At 42.3% G+C, this 17,632-nt stretch overlaps 1 protein-coding gene across 1 annotated transcript in view; it reads right to left on the reverse strand.

The window, feature by feature from the left end:
* nphp4 (nephronophthisis 4) overlaps window positions 1–17,632 on the reverse strand; it is a 406,773-nt gene that overhangs the window by 262,640 nt on the left and 126,501 nt on the right. The window contains exons 7-8 of the mRNA XM_080214939.1: window positions 14,897–15,048; window positions 10,543–10,669 (exon numbers count right to left, since the gene is read on the reverse strand). Of these exons, the coding sequence (XP_080071065.1) occupies window positions 10,543–10,669; window positions 14,897–15,048 (279 nt within the window). The remainder of the gene's footprint in view (window positions 1–10,542; window positions 10,670–14,896; window positions 15,049–17,632) is intronic.

The raw sequence follows: 17,632 nt of genomic DNA on the forward strand, positions 1-17,632 counted from the left end.
TGAGTGGAGGGCATGAGGTGGCATGGATGAGACATGGGGAGCATGTGGGAGATAAGGATCTGTGAGGGTAAAAAGGCCTGACTATTTCAATTATAACTGGGACGAAGTCCCAAAGCACCAAGACAGGCATTTTAAACAAGAAAATTACAGCACAGGAACAGGCCCTTTGGCCCTCCAAGCCTGCACCAACCATGCTGTCCCATGGAACTAAAACTCCCTAACCTTCCAGAGACCATATCCCCCTATTTCCATCCTATTCATGTATTTGTCCAGATGCCCCTTAAAAGTCACTGAGCATATCCACTTCCACTACCTCCCCCGACAGCGAGTTCCAGGCACCCGCCATTCTCTGTGTAAAAAATCTGCCTCGTACATCTCCTTTAAACCTTGTCCCTCACACCTTAATCCTGTGCCCCTTAATAATTGCCTCTTCCAACCTGGGAAAAAGCTTCTGACTATCCACTCTGTCCATGCCCCTCATAATCTTGTAGACGTCTATCAGGTTCACCTTGGCACTCAGCAGCCCCTGTGGCTGCCTCTGAACTCCCGATTCCAGCACCCACCCAAGTCGAGAACAACTTCCTGCCTTTGCCTGCCCTGCTCCAGAAGGGTAGAGGGTTTTAGTTCAGTTGGGCAGCATAGTCAGTGCAGGCTCGGTGGGCCGAAGGGCCTGTTCCTGTGCTGTGATTTTCTTTTTGTTTTGTTCTTGTTTAAAATGCCTGTCTTGGATTTCAGGATTTTTCTCCTGAAACGGGCATGCTGTGCCTGAGAAGGTCCTGACTCCCGCTACCTGCCTCAAAGATGAAACTTTGGCCCAAAGAGTCAGTCAGGGTACCCTAGCATGGATTGCCAGATAATTATACCTGATGTCAAATACAGGCATGCGGACACCAGTTTGGCTCTGATTACAGTCACAGACCATTCTCTTGCGAACACTCACTGCATCGGCTGATGCATGAAGACTGAGAACTGGGACAAACCAGGGACCTGTGGAACTGTTCCCTGGCTTGACTCTGCATCCTCCAGGGAGATGGGGAGACAATTGTGGAGCAAGTTCAGAAATTATTAACTTTTAACATCTCCTTTCTTCTCTTTGAAATAGTTTTATCTTAACAATTAATGCTAAATACATCATTAGGAAAGCTTCAAGGGAGGAGTAAGTGATCTAAAACAGAGGAGGTTTACTAGGCTGATACCGGAGTTGAGGGGGTTGAGCTATGAGGAGAGGCTGAATAAACTAGGCTTGTACTCGTTAGAGTTTAGAAGAATGAGGGGAGATCTCATTGAGACGTATAAGATGATGAATGGGATGGATAGGATAGAGGTGGAGAGACTCTTCCCGCTCAGAAAGGATAATAGGACTAGGGGGCACAGCCTCAAGATAAAGGGGGGACGGTTTAGAACAGAGTTGAGGAGGAACTTCTTCACTCAAAGGGTGGTGAATCTCTGGAATTCTCTGCCCGTTGAAGTGGTGGAGGCTACCTCGCTAAATATTTTTAAGACGCGGGTTGATGGGTTTTTGATAAGAGAGGGGATTAAGGGTTATGGGGAGAGGGCGGGAATGTGGAACTGAGCCACGACAGATCAGCCATGATCTTACTGAGTGGCGGGACAGGCTCGAAGGGCTAGATGGCCTACTCCTGTTCCTATTTCTTATATTAACATAGAGCTGCGTTAGCATTGTCACTTAAGTACTCGATGCTAATGGCTTTATCCACTGATGTTAACTCAGCTCCAAACTTCAAGGCTCAGCAGCTCCTCCAAACCAGCTCCCACCGCAATATTACCCGTAGTTATACTATTTAAAGGTAATTATAATTTCCTGGAACGCGTATTTCGGAAAACAGGCACTGACTGGCTCCTTTGAATGCAAGCAGTCACGCCAATCTGACACGTTACAACTCCAATCATTTTACAGCATCAAAAAAAAGCGCAGAGCTGCTTTGTCTGTGCCACAGAAACATATTCAAGATGTTGTTTCTGTTCATGGTTGAAGTGTTACTCCCACTCGATCACATTTTCACATCTTTCAAAGAAAACAATACCTCAAATCAGCAAGCAACTGCGCGGCAGCCATTTACCACTGTATTAGCATTCCCGATGTGTAAAGTTAAGTGTAATGAGACATAATTACAATCTATTTTCACTGAAAGTAAGTCTGTTCACATAGTCTTCCAATTAAATTTTTCATTTAACTTTCTCAGGAAGCAAATTTAATGATACACTCCTTGAAAAAAAAGCGTTGTTTGTTGGCATAAGGATCTTTGGTATTCAAGATGAATTGTGATTATGGAGATCAAGGAGGGTGCATTTAATAGGACACCGGTTTCACTCATCTCACAGACAATTCCATTCAATACAATTCAAATTATATGCATTGGGAATAGGGAGAGGATCACAAGATGTGCAAGCCTCAAACCACCAAAAAGAAATGATGACCTTGGAGCCATAGGAGATGCAGTACAAAGGAGGCCACCTGGCCCATAAGATCTTGATGTGAAGATGCCGGCGTTGGACTGGGGTAAACACAGTGAGTACTGTCTGGAGACAATACACATCTCTTTAACCTGGGCTCAATGCTCCTTCCACTCACATTGTTGGCCAATTTATGGCTTGAATAGCAGGTTCGGTGTAAAGATTCGCATTCTAATCAGTAATCTGTAAACTGTCTGTGCTGTTATATGCTCTGTCTGAGGCCAGAACTCTCCACTCACCTGACGAAGAGGCAAACCTCGAAAGCTTGTGAGTTTACTATCAAATAAATCGGTTGGACTTAACCCTGGAGTTGTCAGACTTCTTACCATAAGATCTTCACCAGAACCCTTTGAAACCCATCCCAGTTAGTCCCATTTCTCTGCCCAATTCCCGATAACTTTTTTCACCTTCAAATATTTACCATTCCCTTCTGAAGGCTACTCGTTTCTTACTCCTTCAAAAGATGTGGGCATCACTGGCAAAGGCTGGCATTTATTGCCCATCTCTAATTGCCATAGGGAAGGTGGTGGAAAGACACTTTCATGAACCGCTGCAGTCTATGTGGTGTGGGTACACCCACAGTGCTGTTAGGAAGGGGGTTCCAGGATGTGGACACAGCAACTCTGAAGCAAAGGCAATATATTTCCAAGTCAGGATGGTGCGTGGCTTAGAGCGGAGCTTGCAGGTGGTGGTGCTCTCATACAGTTGTAGCCCTTGTTCTTCTCAGTGGCACATGATGAAAAATTGAATCAGTTTCCATTTGGAATGCAGTGCATTCCAAACTCTAACCATTCGTTGAGTGAAAATATTTTTCCTCAAGGCACCTCTGCGCCTTTTGCAATTTACCTTCAATCTATACCCTCCAGCCACACACTATTTCTCTCTATTCATTTATACAAAATCTTCAAGGTTCTAGATACTTGTAGCAATCCTCTCTGCTCTTAAGAGAACAACCTCAGTTTCTCCACTTTACCCATATAACTGTAATCCCTTATCCCTGGAACCATTCTTGTAAAACTCTTGTGTGTCTTCTCGATAGAATTCCTAAAATGTGGTGTACAGAATTGGACAGCGTATTCCAACAGGACTGACCGGGTGAGAGAGAAGTGCTACAATTCCTGCTCCCTTACCAACGGTGCAGTCAGTAAGCTTTTGAGGAGAATAACCAGCAGCAATCATTCGTGGGTGTTAATAAATTGGGTAGAACGGGCACAAGCACACATTGGAGAGAATAACTCACTATTACAGGATATAACCAAAAAAAAAGTTCCTAATTCATGTGATTGTCTTGTCCTGGAAAACACTTCCGATGAAAAAAGGTATTCGCTCAGCAAGGGTAGTTTAGGTGAATTTTACACTTGAAGTTGTTCCAGGATTCTCTTGAAGGGAAGGAAACCTCTGAAGGAGAGCACCAATCTCCACTTGGAGAGGCAAAGCCTGATCAGGGAGAGTCAGCATGGCTTCCTCAGAGGGAGGTCATGTCTAATAAATTTGATGGAATATTTTAAGGAGGTGACCAGGTCTGTAAACAAGGGTAGTGAAGTCAATGTAGTTTACATCGATTTCAGCAAAGCTTTGACAAGGTTCCACACGAGAGACTTATGAAGAAGATAAATTCACATGGGATGCAGGATAATTTGATGAAGTGGATTCAAGATTGGCTCAGCTGTAGGAGACAGAGGGTGGCGACAGGAGGCTGCTTTAGTGACTGGAAGCCAGTGTCCAGTGGCATACCACAGGGATCTGTGTTGGACCCCTTACTATTCATCATTTATATAAATGACATTGATGACTAAGTAGGAGTAGGATTAGTAAGTTTGCAGATGACACAAAGATTGGACAGATGGTTAATAGTGAGGCAGAGTGTTATCGGGCTAAAAGAAGATATAGACAGAATGGTCAAATGGGCAGAAAAGTGGCAGATGGAATTTAACCCTGAAAAGTGTGAGGTAATATGCTTTGGAAAGAGTAATTTGACAAGAAAGTACTTAATGAATGGTAGGACACTAGGAAATTCTATGGAACAAAACAGACCTTGGGCATGCTTGTCCACAGATCTCTGAAAGCAGAAGGGCATGTTAGTAGGGTGGTGAAAAAAGCATATGGGACACTTGCCTTTATCAATTGAGGCAATTTTGTGTCGTTAATACCTTTTCATCCTGAAAGCCTTTGTTAGACGGTGAGTCCGTTTTTGAAACATGGGGGAGGTTGAGCAGCTATCTTTGCAACATATTGAAATTGGCTTTTCCTTTAACGTGAAGTTGAATAAAGTTTGTGTGTTAGAAGTTAGGAATATTATACGTCTTTATAGTGAATAACAAGGGGTTCAGTATAACCTCCTAGCTTTTATTCTCTATCTCTATTTACAAAGCCTGGGATCCAATATACTTTATTAATTGTTTTGTTAACATGATTCCTGTACCACCAAAAATTTATGCACAAACTCTTGAGTCACCTCCTTCTTTAAAACATTGCCATTAGGTATGTATTGTTTTTCTCTGTCTGGGGACAGCACAATGGCACAGTGGTTAGCACTGCTGCCTCACAGTACCAGGGACCTGGGTTCGATTCCAGCCTCGAGTCACTGTCTGTGTGGAGCTTGCACTTTTTTGATTTGATTCCAGAAACAAAAATTCTGGTGATTCAGGAGGTCATCGCTCTAAGTCACGAGGAGGAAACTGAATTTATTTTCAGTGGAGAATAGTGGGGACATAAAGTTTTAAAGCTTACTTATTGGTATTACAAGTGGGCTTACATTAACACTGCAATGAAGTTACTGTGAAAATCCCCAAGTCTCCACACTCCGGCGCCTGTTCGGATACACTGAGGGAGAAGTTAACACGGCCAAAGCACCTAACCACCAGGTCTTTTGGGCTGTGGGGGGAAATCGGAGCACCTGGAGGAAATCCAAGCAGACCATGGGGGGAACGTGCCACACAGTCAGTCACCCAAGCTGGAAATCGAACCTGGGTCCCTGGCACTGTGAGGCAGCTGTGCTAACCACTGTGCCACCGTCACAGGTCTTTCAAACACTGAGATTTGAGAATACTTTAAATGTAAGCAGATACCAAACATGGTGTGTAACTCCAAAATAAGTCTCGACATCACTGATCAGAACTTCTCTCCACAAACTTTTGGGCGTGCAGAACTGCTCCTTAAAAAAAGGTGAATGGTTTTTTTTAAATGTTGGATAAATTCCTATTTCAAAATGAACCGAAAGGTTTTTAGGACAGATGCTGTGAATACAGGAGCTCCTGTGCTTCCCAGAGAGTAGAGCCGTTATCAAGAGAATGCTGCAGCTTAGAACGCAGTGGCGCATTTTACAAGTACATCTTCGGATGTCTCATAATGTGAGTTATGGAGGGATATTTTCTGCTTTTGAGGTCTGTGTCTCGCTCACAGGTCAGTTCCCGATGATTGGTCGCCCTTGGTTAAGGGCAAATTGTTCAAAGTCTGTGTATTAATTTCATGAACCCAGTGACCTTTCCTAATTCAATACTCTCCCCAGTTGTTCAGAAATCAAGGAGCAAAATGGGAAAGTCAGTGGCCTTTACTCTGTATTCTTTCGCATAAGCTGATCATCCAGCTTCTCAATGCTCAGAACATGCATTAAGCAATGTTTGTTGCAGTAAAGTAATGACTGTGCTTCTATGAGGCTCGTTGGATTTGCTAAATTTGACATCAAATTAAGAGTATCATGAATTTTTATAGCTAATACATTTCAGGTTTAACAGTAACAAAGTGTCTCTAAAGAAGTAATCAGAACAGCCCAGTGACCTGTAGCAGTGATGAAATGCTCTAACGTACCATTTAATTAATCAGAAATGTTCCATAAAGATTCTAAACAAGATACGTCGCTTGATTACATTTTATGCACTAAAATGGCACCAGCCTTGCAAAATATGTTAAGCAGAGTTATCCAACCAAAATGAATTAGGGCATGCGTAAATAGATCTATGTTGTAAGTTAGAATTTAGGGCCCAGCATGAATTACTTAGCAGTTCATAAATTAGTTCAAACACTTGCAATCATTTAGCTGTAATATCAAGCAGATCAAGTCTTCCCCCCTCTCTGCACAAGCTTTATCACTTAATAAACCATGCAATAGTGCCACCTAACGTCACTCAAATGAAATTTCTGGGGTAAAGCATTCACCTTTCTTCAGTAATGTATCTGTTAGCAATCGTATAACCAGCCTCCTTCAGACACCAGTGGGGCTTACTGTTCATTCTGAGATCTTATCTTCCTTTTACACTGCCATCTACATGTGGCACAGTATTATCAGCAAGGACGTCACCTCCTATCAACAGAGTGGAATCACACAGTGACTCATCGGAAACATCAGTTTCACAAGTCCAGAGCCATAAGCAGCTCCTCCGCATCAACATGCATGTCCAACATGCAACAAATATTTTGGTGCTCGATTAGCTACCTCTAAACACATCACACCCAAAATTTAACACAATGAATTCTAGTTCATGTCACGGTCATCTTCGATAACAAAGGACAAACACCTGCTGTCAACTATAACATAGAGCGGTGCCAGTTGTCAATGCAATTTAATTTACAATGAACAGTGTTCATAAATGCAAATGGACATGGAGTGGACCAGAACAGGTTTTGCCAGGTCAACGGTTTTTGGTACTCTGAGGAACTTGTTGCAACTGGCTCCAAAATTATATCGGAACTGACTCAGATCCACTACTTCCAAGGGATTCATAGCTGGCTTCTTTAGTGATATGACACTAAAAGGCAGCAAAAGGTTAGCACAAGATGCACTAGGCATATATACTGTATATTTATTATGGTCACTAAGGCATATTCTTACAAGTTGAGTTAATAAACGAGGGAGTCATTGGAAACCAGGGACAGTGCTGCAGAAAGAGAGATGGAATCTCAGTTAGAGTGGCATCCATTGCCACTCAGGCAGCTTCCTCAGAACGGCACTGGCAGATAATGAGGCACGTCGCAGAATCACAGAACTGTCACCGCGCAGAAGATGGCCATTCAGCCCATCGTTATGCACCAGCTCTCAGAATGAGCAATTCACTCAGTGGCATTAACCCACATTTTATTTCTCCCTAAACATTCCCTCTCTTCGTATGACAGTCTAATTCCCTTCTGAATTGTTTCTGAATGCTTCAATTGAACCTTCCTCTGCCACAATCTCAGGCAGCGCATTCGAGATCTTCACAACACGGTATCGAAAAGATTTTTCCTCATATTATTTCTGCTTCTTTTATCAATTTCCCTCTACCCTCTTGTTATTGATCCTCTCACAAATGGGAACAGTTTCTTCCTATCTTCTCTGTCCAGATCCCTTTGATTTTGAATACCTCTATCAAATGTCCTCTCAGCTTTTTTTGCTGCCAGGAAAACACTCCTAGCTTCTCCAAGCTATCTTTATAGCTGAAGTTCCGCACCCTGGAACCATTCCTGTGAATCTTTTCTGCATCCTCTCTAACACCTTCACATTGTTCCAAAAGTGCAGTGCCCAGAACTGGATCAAATACTCCAGCTGAGGCAGAATTGGTGTCTTGTATAAATTCAACAAATCTCTTTGCTCTTGTACTCCATGTCCCTATTAATAGAATCCAGAATACTGCATGCTTTATTAACTGCTCTCTCAACCTGTCCTGCCACATTCAATGACTTATGCACATATATACCCAAGTCCCTCTGCTCCTGCAAGCCCTTTAGAATTGTGCCTTTTGTTTATATTGTCTCTCCAGGTTCTTCCTACCAAAATGAATCACTTCACGTTTCTCTGCATTAAACTTCATCTGCCACTTGTTCACCCATTCCATCAACTTGTCCAAATCCTTCTGAAGATCTACATCATCATCCTCACAGTTCACAATGCTTCCAAGTTTCATAAAGTCCGCAAACTTTGAAGTTGTGTCTGTACACCGAGGTCTAGGTCAGTGATATGTACCAGGAAGAGCCAAGGATCCCAACACTGTCCCCTGAGAAACTCCATTCCAAACCTTTCTCCAGCATGAAAAACATTTGTTAATCACTACTCTCTGTTTTCTGTCATGTGATTCCACATCCATGTCGTTTTTATTCCGTGAGCTATAACTTAGCGCACAAGTCAATTGTGTGGCATTATCAATTGCCTTTTGGAAGTACATGTACCCCACATCAACAGCGGTGCCTTTATCAACCCGCTGTGCTATCTCTTCAAAAAGTTCCAGCAAGTGAGCTGAATATGATTTTCCCTCAATAAATCTATGCCAGCTTTCCTTAATTAACTGGTCCACGTGAGTATTAATTTTGTCCCGAATTACTGTTTCTAGGAGTTCCCCACCACGAAAGTTAAACTCACTGGTTTTACTTTCACACCCGATTTTGAAGAAGAATGTAATAATTGCAATCCTCTGGCACCACTCCCTAGTCTAAGGAAGACTGATTGTCAATCCTTTTTGTCTGGGCAATGCCTGGTGTGAGGATATCAAAGAGAAAGGCAGTGAGGAAATCCTGAATTATTGCTATACTGCAGCTACCAACTCAAACCTTCTTCCACTGATTGTGCATTTAGCAGACCAGAGTTATACAATGAACTGGCCTTGCACAGGTCACACTGAGGTCAATCGCAATAGAACCCGAAACATGTATCTTCGGATGAACACAATATGCTCCACCTCTTGGAATTAATTTCCAACGTTGCAAGAGACCAGTCTCTAATAAAATCCAGTACTAGTTGATGGACTGGTCACTTTTAAATCGCAACTTTCAACTTGGCCATGAGTTAAATTTTTCTCTTTCAAGAGGCATTTGCTTGTCTGAACTTGGGAGACCCAACTCAGAGTTCCACTGTGGATTTTGTATCCACGGTCACCACTGCACTCTTAAAATGAGGAACTCTCACCAGGACAGAAAAAAAGCTATGTTGATTGACTACAGTCATTTTAAACCTCAAAGCAAATAGAACATTTGGTTCAATATTCTAAGCTATTCGCTTGTAAAAGAGCCTCCAGTGTAGCATAGAATCAGGAATATAATATACGGATCTTATGGTCTCCTTTTAAGTCATTTAGCTGTGGGAACAGACCCATGTTTCGCCAGTAAGACATGATTCTACAAAACCTATTTCCAGCAACTGGACTGAAATGGTAGAATGAAGGTGCATGCTTGAGGTTTCAACGTGGTAAGATTCAGATCTTAGCTGAGTTGCCCAGGGCAAGGGCTAATTGAGGTCAGAGAGATGACTTTCAAAAGTCAAGACCCAAATAGAAAGCTTTTTAATCGCAGAATATTCTGTAATCACGTTACATGCCATATCTGCATTTGACCACGCGAAATAAGAGCAGATTTAGGCCATTCAGCCCCTTGGGTCTGTACCACTAAAACGTCAGTCATACAAGTGTTTGTAACAAGCAGTTTCACCTTTGTCCTCAGCTCCTGATGAAGTGCTCTATAGGGGGGTAGCCACTGTCACTGCTGAGAGTTCTCCCACATCACATCGAAACAGTTATCATCATTCATTACTATTACTCTCATTAATTTGGGTCGAAATTTAAAGAAGCATTTTTTTTTAAACAGAATGTCACCAAATGTCCATTTCAACTGAGAATAAAATTAACATATTGAGTGCTGAAAATCAGATAATAAAAACAAAATTTTTGCAGTGGGCTGATCAATATTCAAACAAAAATAGTTAATATTTCAGGATTAAATCTCCAATAGAAGTAGAACATCCTCCACAACTGAGGGGAAGGGAATATTCACTAATGAATGACACCAGTAAGGCAACGCTTTTCCTCTTGCACTCATCAGGACACTTTGCAAAAGTACCTATATAAGGGGAAGAGAATGCTGATTGGTTGGCCTCTGGTTCATAGAGGCGTTGCCATGGAGAATATATCAATTGATGGTCACTGACAGATGGCGAATAAGCATTGTTTGAAATATAAAACAGGCAGCTTGATCCTGATGGGCCCTAGGGAATTTCCTACTCAAGTTAAATCCTAGATAACTAACATCAAATAGCAGTTACATGGTTACTTCTAGAATCGCGTCACAGGAATGTTGCAGTTCAAGTAAATCCAGGATTCATTGACTCACCTTCCCATCTATTCCTGCGGAGCTGGAGAATACATACTCCAGGTGGAAAACAATGCAGTACATTGGGTGTTTTACCAAATCTTTCAGCTGGATATGGCTCCTGAGAACTAGAGACTTCTTTGGCAAACTGCAGTGAAACAAGAAACATCATTTTTCATTAAGGGAGCTTGCCATTAATCACACCTACAAGTGCCTTGCAGTCAACACTGATTTATTTAATCCCATTCAGCTTGGCCAACTTGTGCTCCCATTTCAGATCTTGCCATAAACTGTGTTGTACTATAAACAGAGATACTTCCAGAATCAAAATAATATTCTATCCTTTGATCCTCTTCTCAAAAACACATTCTCAAGAAAATGTTTCTCTCCTGATTAGACACACAACTGCAAATCATTTTCTCTTATACGCTTACAAGAGGGAGGAAATTAAAAATGGTATTTACTACTGAACCACAGTTCTACTTGATAGAGAACGATTACAGGGAATCTTAATGAACCTTTCAGCAACGATTCCTCGCTGCCTGTATAAAAGGGTGAATGCACAGTCTATCCTTTTAGCTCTACCTATGAAACATGGTCACAACTAAATAAACAGAAATAATTCATCTTTACCATATAATGAATGATAATTTGCTTTTATAGCGGCGTGATTTTTTTTTTTATTCATTTGTGGGACATGGGTATCGCTGGCTGACCAGCATTTATTGACCATCCTGAGTTACCCTCGAACTGAGTGGTTTGCTTGGCCATTTCACAGGGCAGCTGAGAGTCAACCACATTGCTGTGGCTCTGAAGTTACATGTAGACCAGGTAAGGGCAGCAAATTTCCTTCCCTAAAGGACATTAGTGAACCAGTTGGGCTTTCCGACAATAGTTTCATGGTCAGCAGTAGAATCTTAATTCCAGATATTTTTACTGAATCCAAGTTCCACCATCTACCATGGCAGGATTCAAACCTAGATCCCCAAACATTAGCTAAGGTCCTGAATTGATAGTCTAGCAATAATTCCACTAGGCCATCACTTCCCCTATTCTCAGGTGGATACTTCAAGTTCATTTTCTTTATGCCGGAATATCAAAACAACTATTCTGAGTGGGCTAGGAGCAGCAAGTAGGTGCAGAGTTTTAAGTTTATTCATGAGTGGCACAAGTAGGCTTCCATTAATACTGCAGTGAAGTTACTGTGAAAATCCCCGAGTCACCACACTCGGGTGCCTGTTTGAGTACACTGAGAGAGAATTTAGCATGGCCAATGCACCCAACCAGCATGTTTTTCAGACTGTGGAGGAAACTAGAGGAAATCCAAGAAGACATGGGGAGAACGTGCAAATGTCTCACAGACAGTCGCCCAAGGCCGGAATCGAACCTGTGTCCCTGGCGCTATGAGGCAGCAGTGGTAACCACTGTGCCATCGTGCTGAGGGTGATTTGCAGTCAGCTAGCTGGGTACTGTACTCTGGATTCCTATTCAGAACTTGGCGTGTTTCTGTATGTACATTCTCTTCTCGGCTGATAAGCCTGCAATGTTCTGCTTGCTTAAAACATTTAACAAGTATTTAAAAACAAAGGTGAGGGGGTTGGTAAGCAGAGTGCGGAGTTGAGGCCCACAATCAGATTGGCAGTGAGGGGCTGAATGGCCTTCTCCTACTCCTAACTCATGTGTTACTATTTAAAGAATTACGCTGAAGCAAATTTATGAAGAGCTCAGAAGCTTCACCGATCCTCTTAAGCACCTTTTAAATCCAGCTTCACACCAAATTGGAGTATAGTTCACACTGGGTCCAGTAAGACAGCTTCCCAAAAAGAACTGCATGTCATCGTATTCCAGAATCTGCTCAACGCCCAATTCCAAAATGATGCCGACCCAGTTTGACACAGATACCCAGCAGAGAAAACAATGTGTTGAGAAAGCAGCAGTATATGTTTACAGTTACTTCGGCGTTGCACAATAGAGAAGTATAGTCCAAGTTTCCTTTAAAGTTCTGCACAGCTGCAGAAGTAAATTACAGAAAGAAAATAAACTGTTCTACATCAGTGGAACACAGGTAGTGCATGGCATAGAATTGTATAAATCAATCTAACACCAATCCGAGCGTGTTCCACTGAAACAGATTGCTTATTACGTACTTCTCTAAGGTATATTTTTTGTCCAAATTAAATTATATCTGTCCAGGTTTTCTGACATGCATTTAGCTACTTGCGTCTGCCGCTCAATTTCTTGTCTGAATCCACCCTATATTCCACCAATCAAACGCAATCTATACAGAATTATTATTTAGTAGTGAACTGCTATTCAACTTCTGGATAAAAGCAAATTACTGCGGATGCTGGAATCTGAAACCGAAAGAGACAAAGCTTTGCTTTGAGAAAAAGTTTAGCTTTGACAAAGGTATTCTGGACTCGAAACACCAGCTCTTTTCTCATCTTACAGATGCTGCCAGATGTGCTAAGATTTTCCGACACTTTCTCTTTTGGTTGCAATCGAACTTCTGCCTTTTGTTAAAAATCTGTGTTTGTAAGGGGCTGCAAGTTCCAGCACCTCAGCTCCCACAATTTCATTACAATTAAAAAGATGAATTTTTATTATTATTTTTATTTATTGGCACAAGTAGGCTTAAATTCACACTGCAATAAAGTTACTGTGAAAATCCCCTAGCCGCCTGTTGGGGTACACTGAGGGAGAATTTAGCATGGCTAATGCACCTAACCAGCAGGTCTTTCAGACTGTGGGAGAAAACCAGAGCACCTGGAGGAAACCCATGCAAGCATGGGGAGAACGTGCATACTCTGCAATAGTGACAATGAATTTGAGAGACCTCCTGCAGTCAAACTGAGAGCATTCACTTCACACAGTCCAGAAATCAAACCTGGGGTCTCGTTGTTTGACTTAGCGCTCCACTGACTGGGACTTTTGACTTCCACAAGCATTGGCACCTTGGCGAAGAAAATTGTAGGCTTCCTAAGAGTTCTGAATGTTTATCTGGACATAACCATCTGAGTAGCAAGATGAGAGATGGCAGAGCCTGGGTGTACCCACATCACATGGACTGCAGCGGTTTAAGAAGGCAGCTCACCACCGCCTTCTCAAAGGCAATTAGGGAAGGACAAAAAAAATCTATCTAGCCCAGCAACCTCCACATGAGCTAAACAAAGCACAAGAGCAATACGTTCTCACACCTAGGTGAGTATCCACACAGCCCGAAATTCTTAGGTGCAAGAGGAAGCACCTCATTGGTGCCTTGTGTAAATGTGTTCAAGATCTAAGATTTCTAGAAAGGATTAAAATCATAATGAGAAAATTAGAGGGTTAAAGAATCAAGAGAGGGGATGAGTGAAATCATTAGGAATAGGTCCTCCTTTAAGGTCAAGTTTAAAAGACTGATTACCGCATCATTAACTCAAAGCTCCAGCAGTATATTAATTCATGCCAATAACCATCAGAGCATATTCACAATTTCATTAACTTGTGAATTATGGACCTTTCACATTATGATAAGAACTGCCATAACTCACTGTCACTTGGGAAATGGCCTCCATTAAACTTATGCAGCAATTGAAAATACTTACAAGTCTTGGAGTTTTACATCACAGAAAGAGGCCATTCGGCCCCCTAAAATATATCACCTCATATTTGTCAGGGTTAAATTCCATATGCCAATGTTCTTCCCATCTGACTAACCTGTATCATTTTCAGAGCTACCAGAAACAAAACTAAAGCAGCCAACTGTGTAATAATGGTTCACACAAACTTAGCTCTGACAGCTCAACTTACAAAGGCTTTTTTATCCCTGCAATAAATTGCTTGCAGATTCAAGTGGTTCTTCCTGAAAACTAAGTTGGCATGAATTGATTTTCCGTTGATTCTGAGATGCCCGTGGCGATGCGTGCGACCAGCAGGATGAGAAACTCAGTGGTGGGCTGCACGGTGGTTAGCACTCCCGTTTCACAGCGCCAGGGACTCAGGTTCAAATCCGGCCTCGGGTGACTGTCTGTGTGGAGTTTGCACATTCTCCCCGTGTCTGCGCGGGTTTCCTTTGGGTGCTCCGGTTTCCTCCCACAGACAAAAGATGTGCAGGTTAGATTGATTGGTCATGCTAAATTGACCCTAGTGTCAGAGGATTAACAGGGTTACGGAGAGGGGGCCTGGGTGGAATTGTGGTCGGTGCAGACGCCAATTGGCCTCCTTTTGCACTGTAGGGATTCTATAACATTGCAAATTTACTTGGAGTTATTGGCGAATACAAAATTTAGTGGCTTAGATAGTGTCTCAGTTTTTGTGCCTTAACAATGGTGAACATCTTTGAGCGAAGCTTGGCATTTAATATAATAAACACTTCACTTACAATGAAGCTTACCTTTTGGAGAGGTTCACGGATTTTCTCTTTATCATCCCAGGTATCAAAACTACCACCTGTGGCTTTTGAACATAGCACCAGCCGTTGTGAACACAAACATGGAGTCTTCGTTCTTGAATAACGACTGTGTTTCCATCAGAAACTTGATCATTCTGTGCGGAAAACAAAACAGATTTCTGCACTTCATAGTCAAACGGGAACAAACGAAATCACAAAATCCAAAGTGTTCAATTGCAAATGCTGCAAATCCGACATAGAAACAATGAATGTCAGAAAACACTCAGCAGGTCAGACAGCATCTATGGAGAGAAAAATCGGATGGGATTTTCACCCCACTCGCCACACTATGGGCGGGATTTTCCGGCCACTTTCATCCCGAAACCGGAAAATCCCGCCCGCGATCAACAGACCTTTCCTTGCCGGCACGGTACCACAGTGATTAGCACTGCCGCTTCACAGCTCCAGGGACCTGGGTTCGATTCCCGGCTTGAATCACTGTCTGTGTGGAGTTTGCACGTTCTCCCTGTGTCTGCGTGGGTTTCCTCCGGGTGCTCCGGTTTCCTCCCACAGTCCAAAGATGTGCTAAAAAAAAATTGCCGCTTGGAGTCCCAAGATGCGTAGGTTAGAGGGATTAGTGGGTAAATATGTAGCGTTATGGGGGTAGGGCCTGGGTGGGATTGTGGTCAGTGCAGACTCACCGACAAATTGTCTCCTTCTGCACTGTAGGGTTTCTATGATTTCTATGATTTCCATGGTCCACTCCTCACCCACTACAATCCCCATGGTAACTGGAATGGGAAAATTTGCCCCAGTGCGTTTTGCGGCAATGTAGATGACTGCCATTAATGAGCAACAGAATCTTCCACGCCTGCTTCTATCAGCCACCGGGGAACCTGCGGCAGTGCTCACCGTCAGGGGGACTGGATAACCCTGCCGGCGGGAACACCTGGAAAATCCCACCCAAATGTTTTAGGTCCCTGAAGCACTGTTATCTCCCCATGTGGGAAATTGTGATATTTATACTCCGGGGGCTTAGTACAAGCACATCTACAACGCAAAAGTAATCAAGCAATTCTAATGCAACCCGCAGAGTTGATCAAAGGGCTGGTCTGTTTTGGACTTGGCCAACCAATAAACAGTAGCTACATCTACTTTGCTCACCAAAGTTTCCAACGTTTATCATGAAAATGGTTTTACCAATAGACAGGAAGATAAAGTGGAAATTATAAAGTTAATTTTGTTTGACCTTTAGCAGTAGCCAGAATCATGCAAAGTAGCCCGTGAAAGTCTCATCATGAATCAAGGCTCAAAACGAGTAGAGTAAAAATCGGCCAGGATAAGCTATCACTGGCATTATCCCGCAGAATGAATCACCGCCTTTGGGATAAGCTAGGGTTGTTTTCCCTCAAACACAGGAGGTTTGAGGAGTGACCCCCCCCCCCCCCTTGTGGAAGGGGGAGGAATGATATTTATACTACAATGTCGCTTTGCAGTTAACCCACTGTGTGTATCAGTGAGTGAGAGAGGGAAGAGTTGATATGGAGCAGCTAGATATGGAGCCAGTATCAGATATAGGGTTCCTTGCCTGGGTGGAGCTTCCTGTTCCAACATTATGCAGGTAAGAGACAGTTTGGGCCTGGACACCGTGTGACTAGAGATGATCTGTGGGTCATAACACTAACAAAGAAGAAGGCACTTCAGAGCTGAGCATTAAGGCATTTATATTTGAACTTCTCCTTCGAAATGCTCCTTGTGCAACAGGGTGGGTCTCTAGACTGCAGCTCCACTCATTCAAACAGAAATATATATTTAAAGAAAGGCATCAGAAATGACCATTGGGTAATAACCTCATCTCCAGGCAGATATATCTGTTAGTCCTGCGATTTAAAATTTCATCTAAATCCTGAATGCGATCTCAGCTCACAAATCACTCTTAAGTATCTACTATTCTCTCTCACTCCCCAAATCATAAATAAACACTTGTACATTTTCATCATCTTCCTTTCGGGTATTTCTCATGTTACAAAAGGGAATAGGATGCATTTTTAAAGCAACCATGATGTGATGGTTAAGAATTTCTTCCCACAATAGTTCACACAAACTTAGATTCTCCAGCCAATTATCCCAAATATTCTTTGTACAATAGCAACCTCTGAAGATCACTTCTTAATCTTCAATTAGTTCTGTAGATTTTACTCTCAGAAGCCCAGTCACTACATTCAGCACTACATGATGCCAAATCATGACTAATTATGCGTAATCCTTTGAGTTTTCCATTACATCAACAACGTATTCTCCTCATCTCACTTGCCTTGAAATGAATAATTCATCCTGTGCTGCCTACATTGCTAATATATAAAACACCTAGTTAAATCTCCAGACTGTAAAGGTAATGCTTCTTTGAAAATGCAAACTTGGGAGAAGAAACTTGTTTGCGTCTGTGTGTGCTATGATAAGAAACCCTCATGTATCTTTGCACAGAGAGTGTCATGACTTGAAAGGTACAACATTGTATATGTGCAGCTCATGACCAATTCAGGTATTCATCAGAAAATAGTGTTTTATCAAACTATCAATATAACATATTTAAAACCTAAAAATGGCAGGGATGCAGCAGGATACATCACCATTGAAATAAATTGTGGACTTGGAGCATGACTGGCTTTTAAACTTTGACAGCAGTAAGAATACGAGTTTAAAAAAAAAACTGACGCTACTTCTGAGTGCTCCAGTCAA

This window comes from Carcharhinus amblyrhynchos, chromosome 30, assembly GCF_965287045.1.
Source record: "Carcharhinus amblyrhynchos chromosome 30, sCarAmb.v2.hapA, whole genome shotgun sequence".
NCBI lineage: Eukaryota > Metazoa > Chordata > Chondrichthyes > Carcharhiniformes > Carcharhinidae > Carcharhinus > Carcharhinus amblyrhynchos.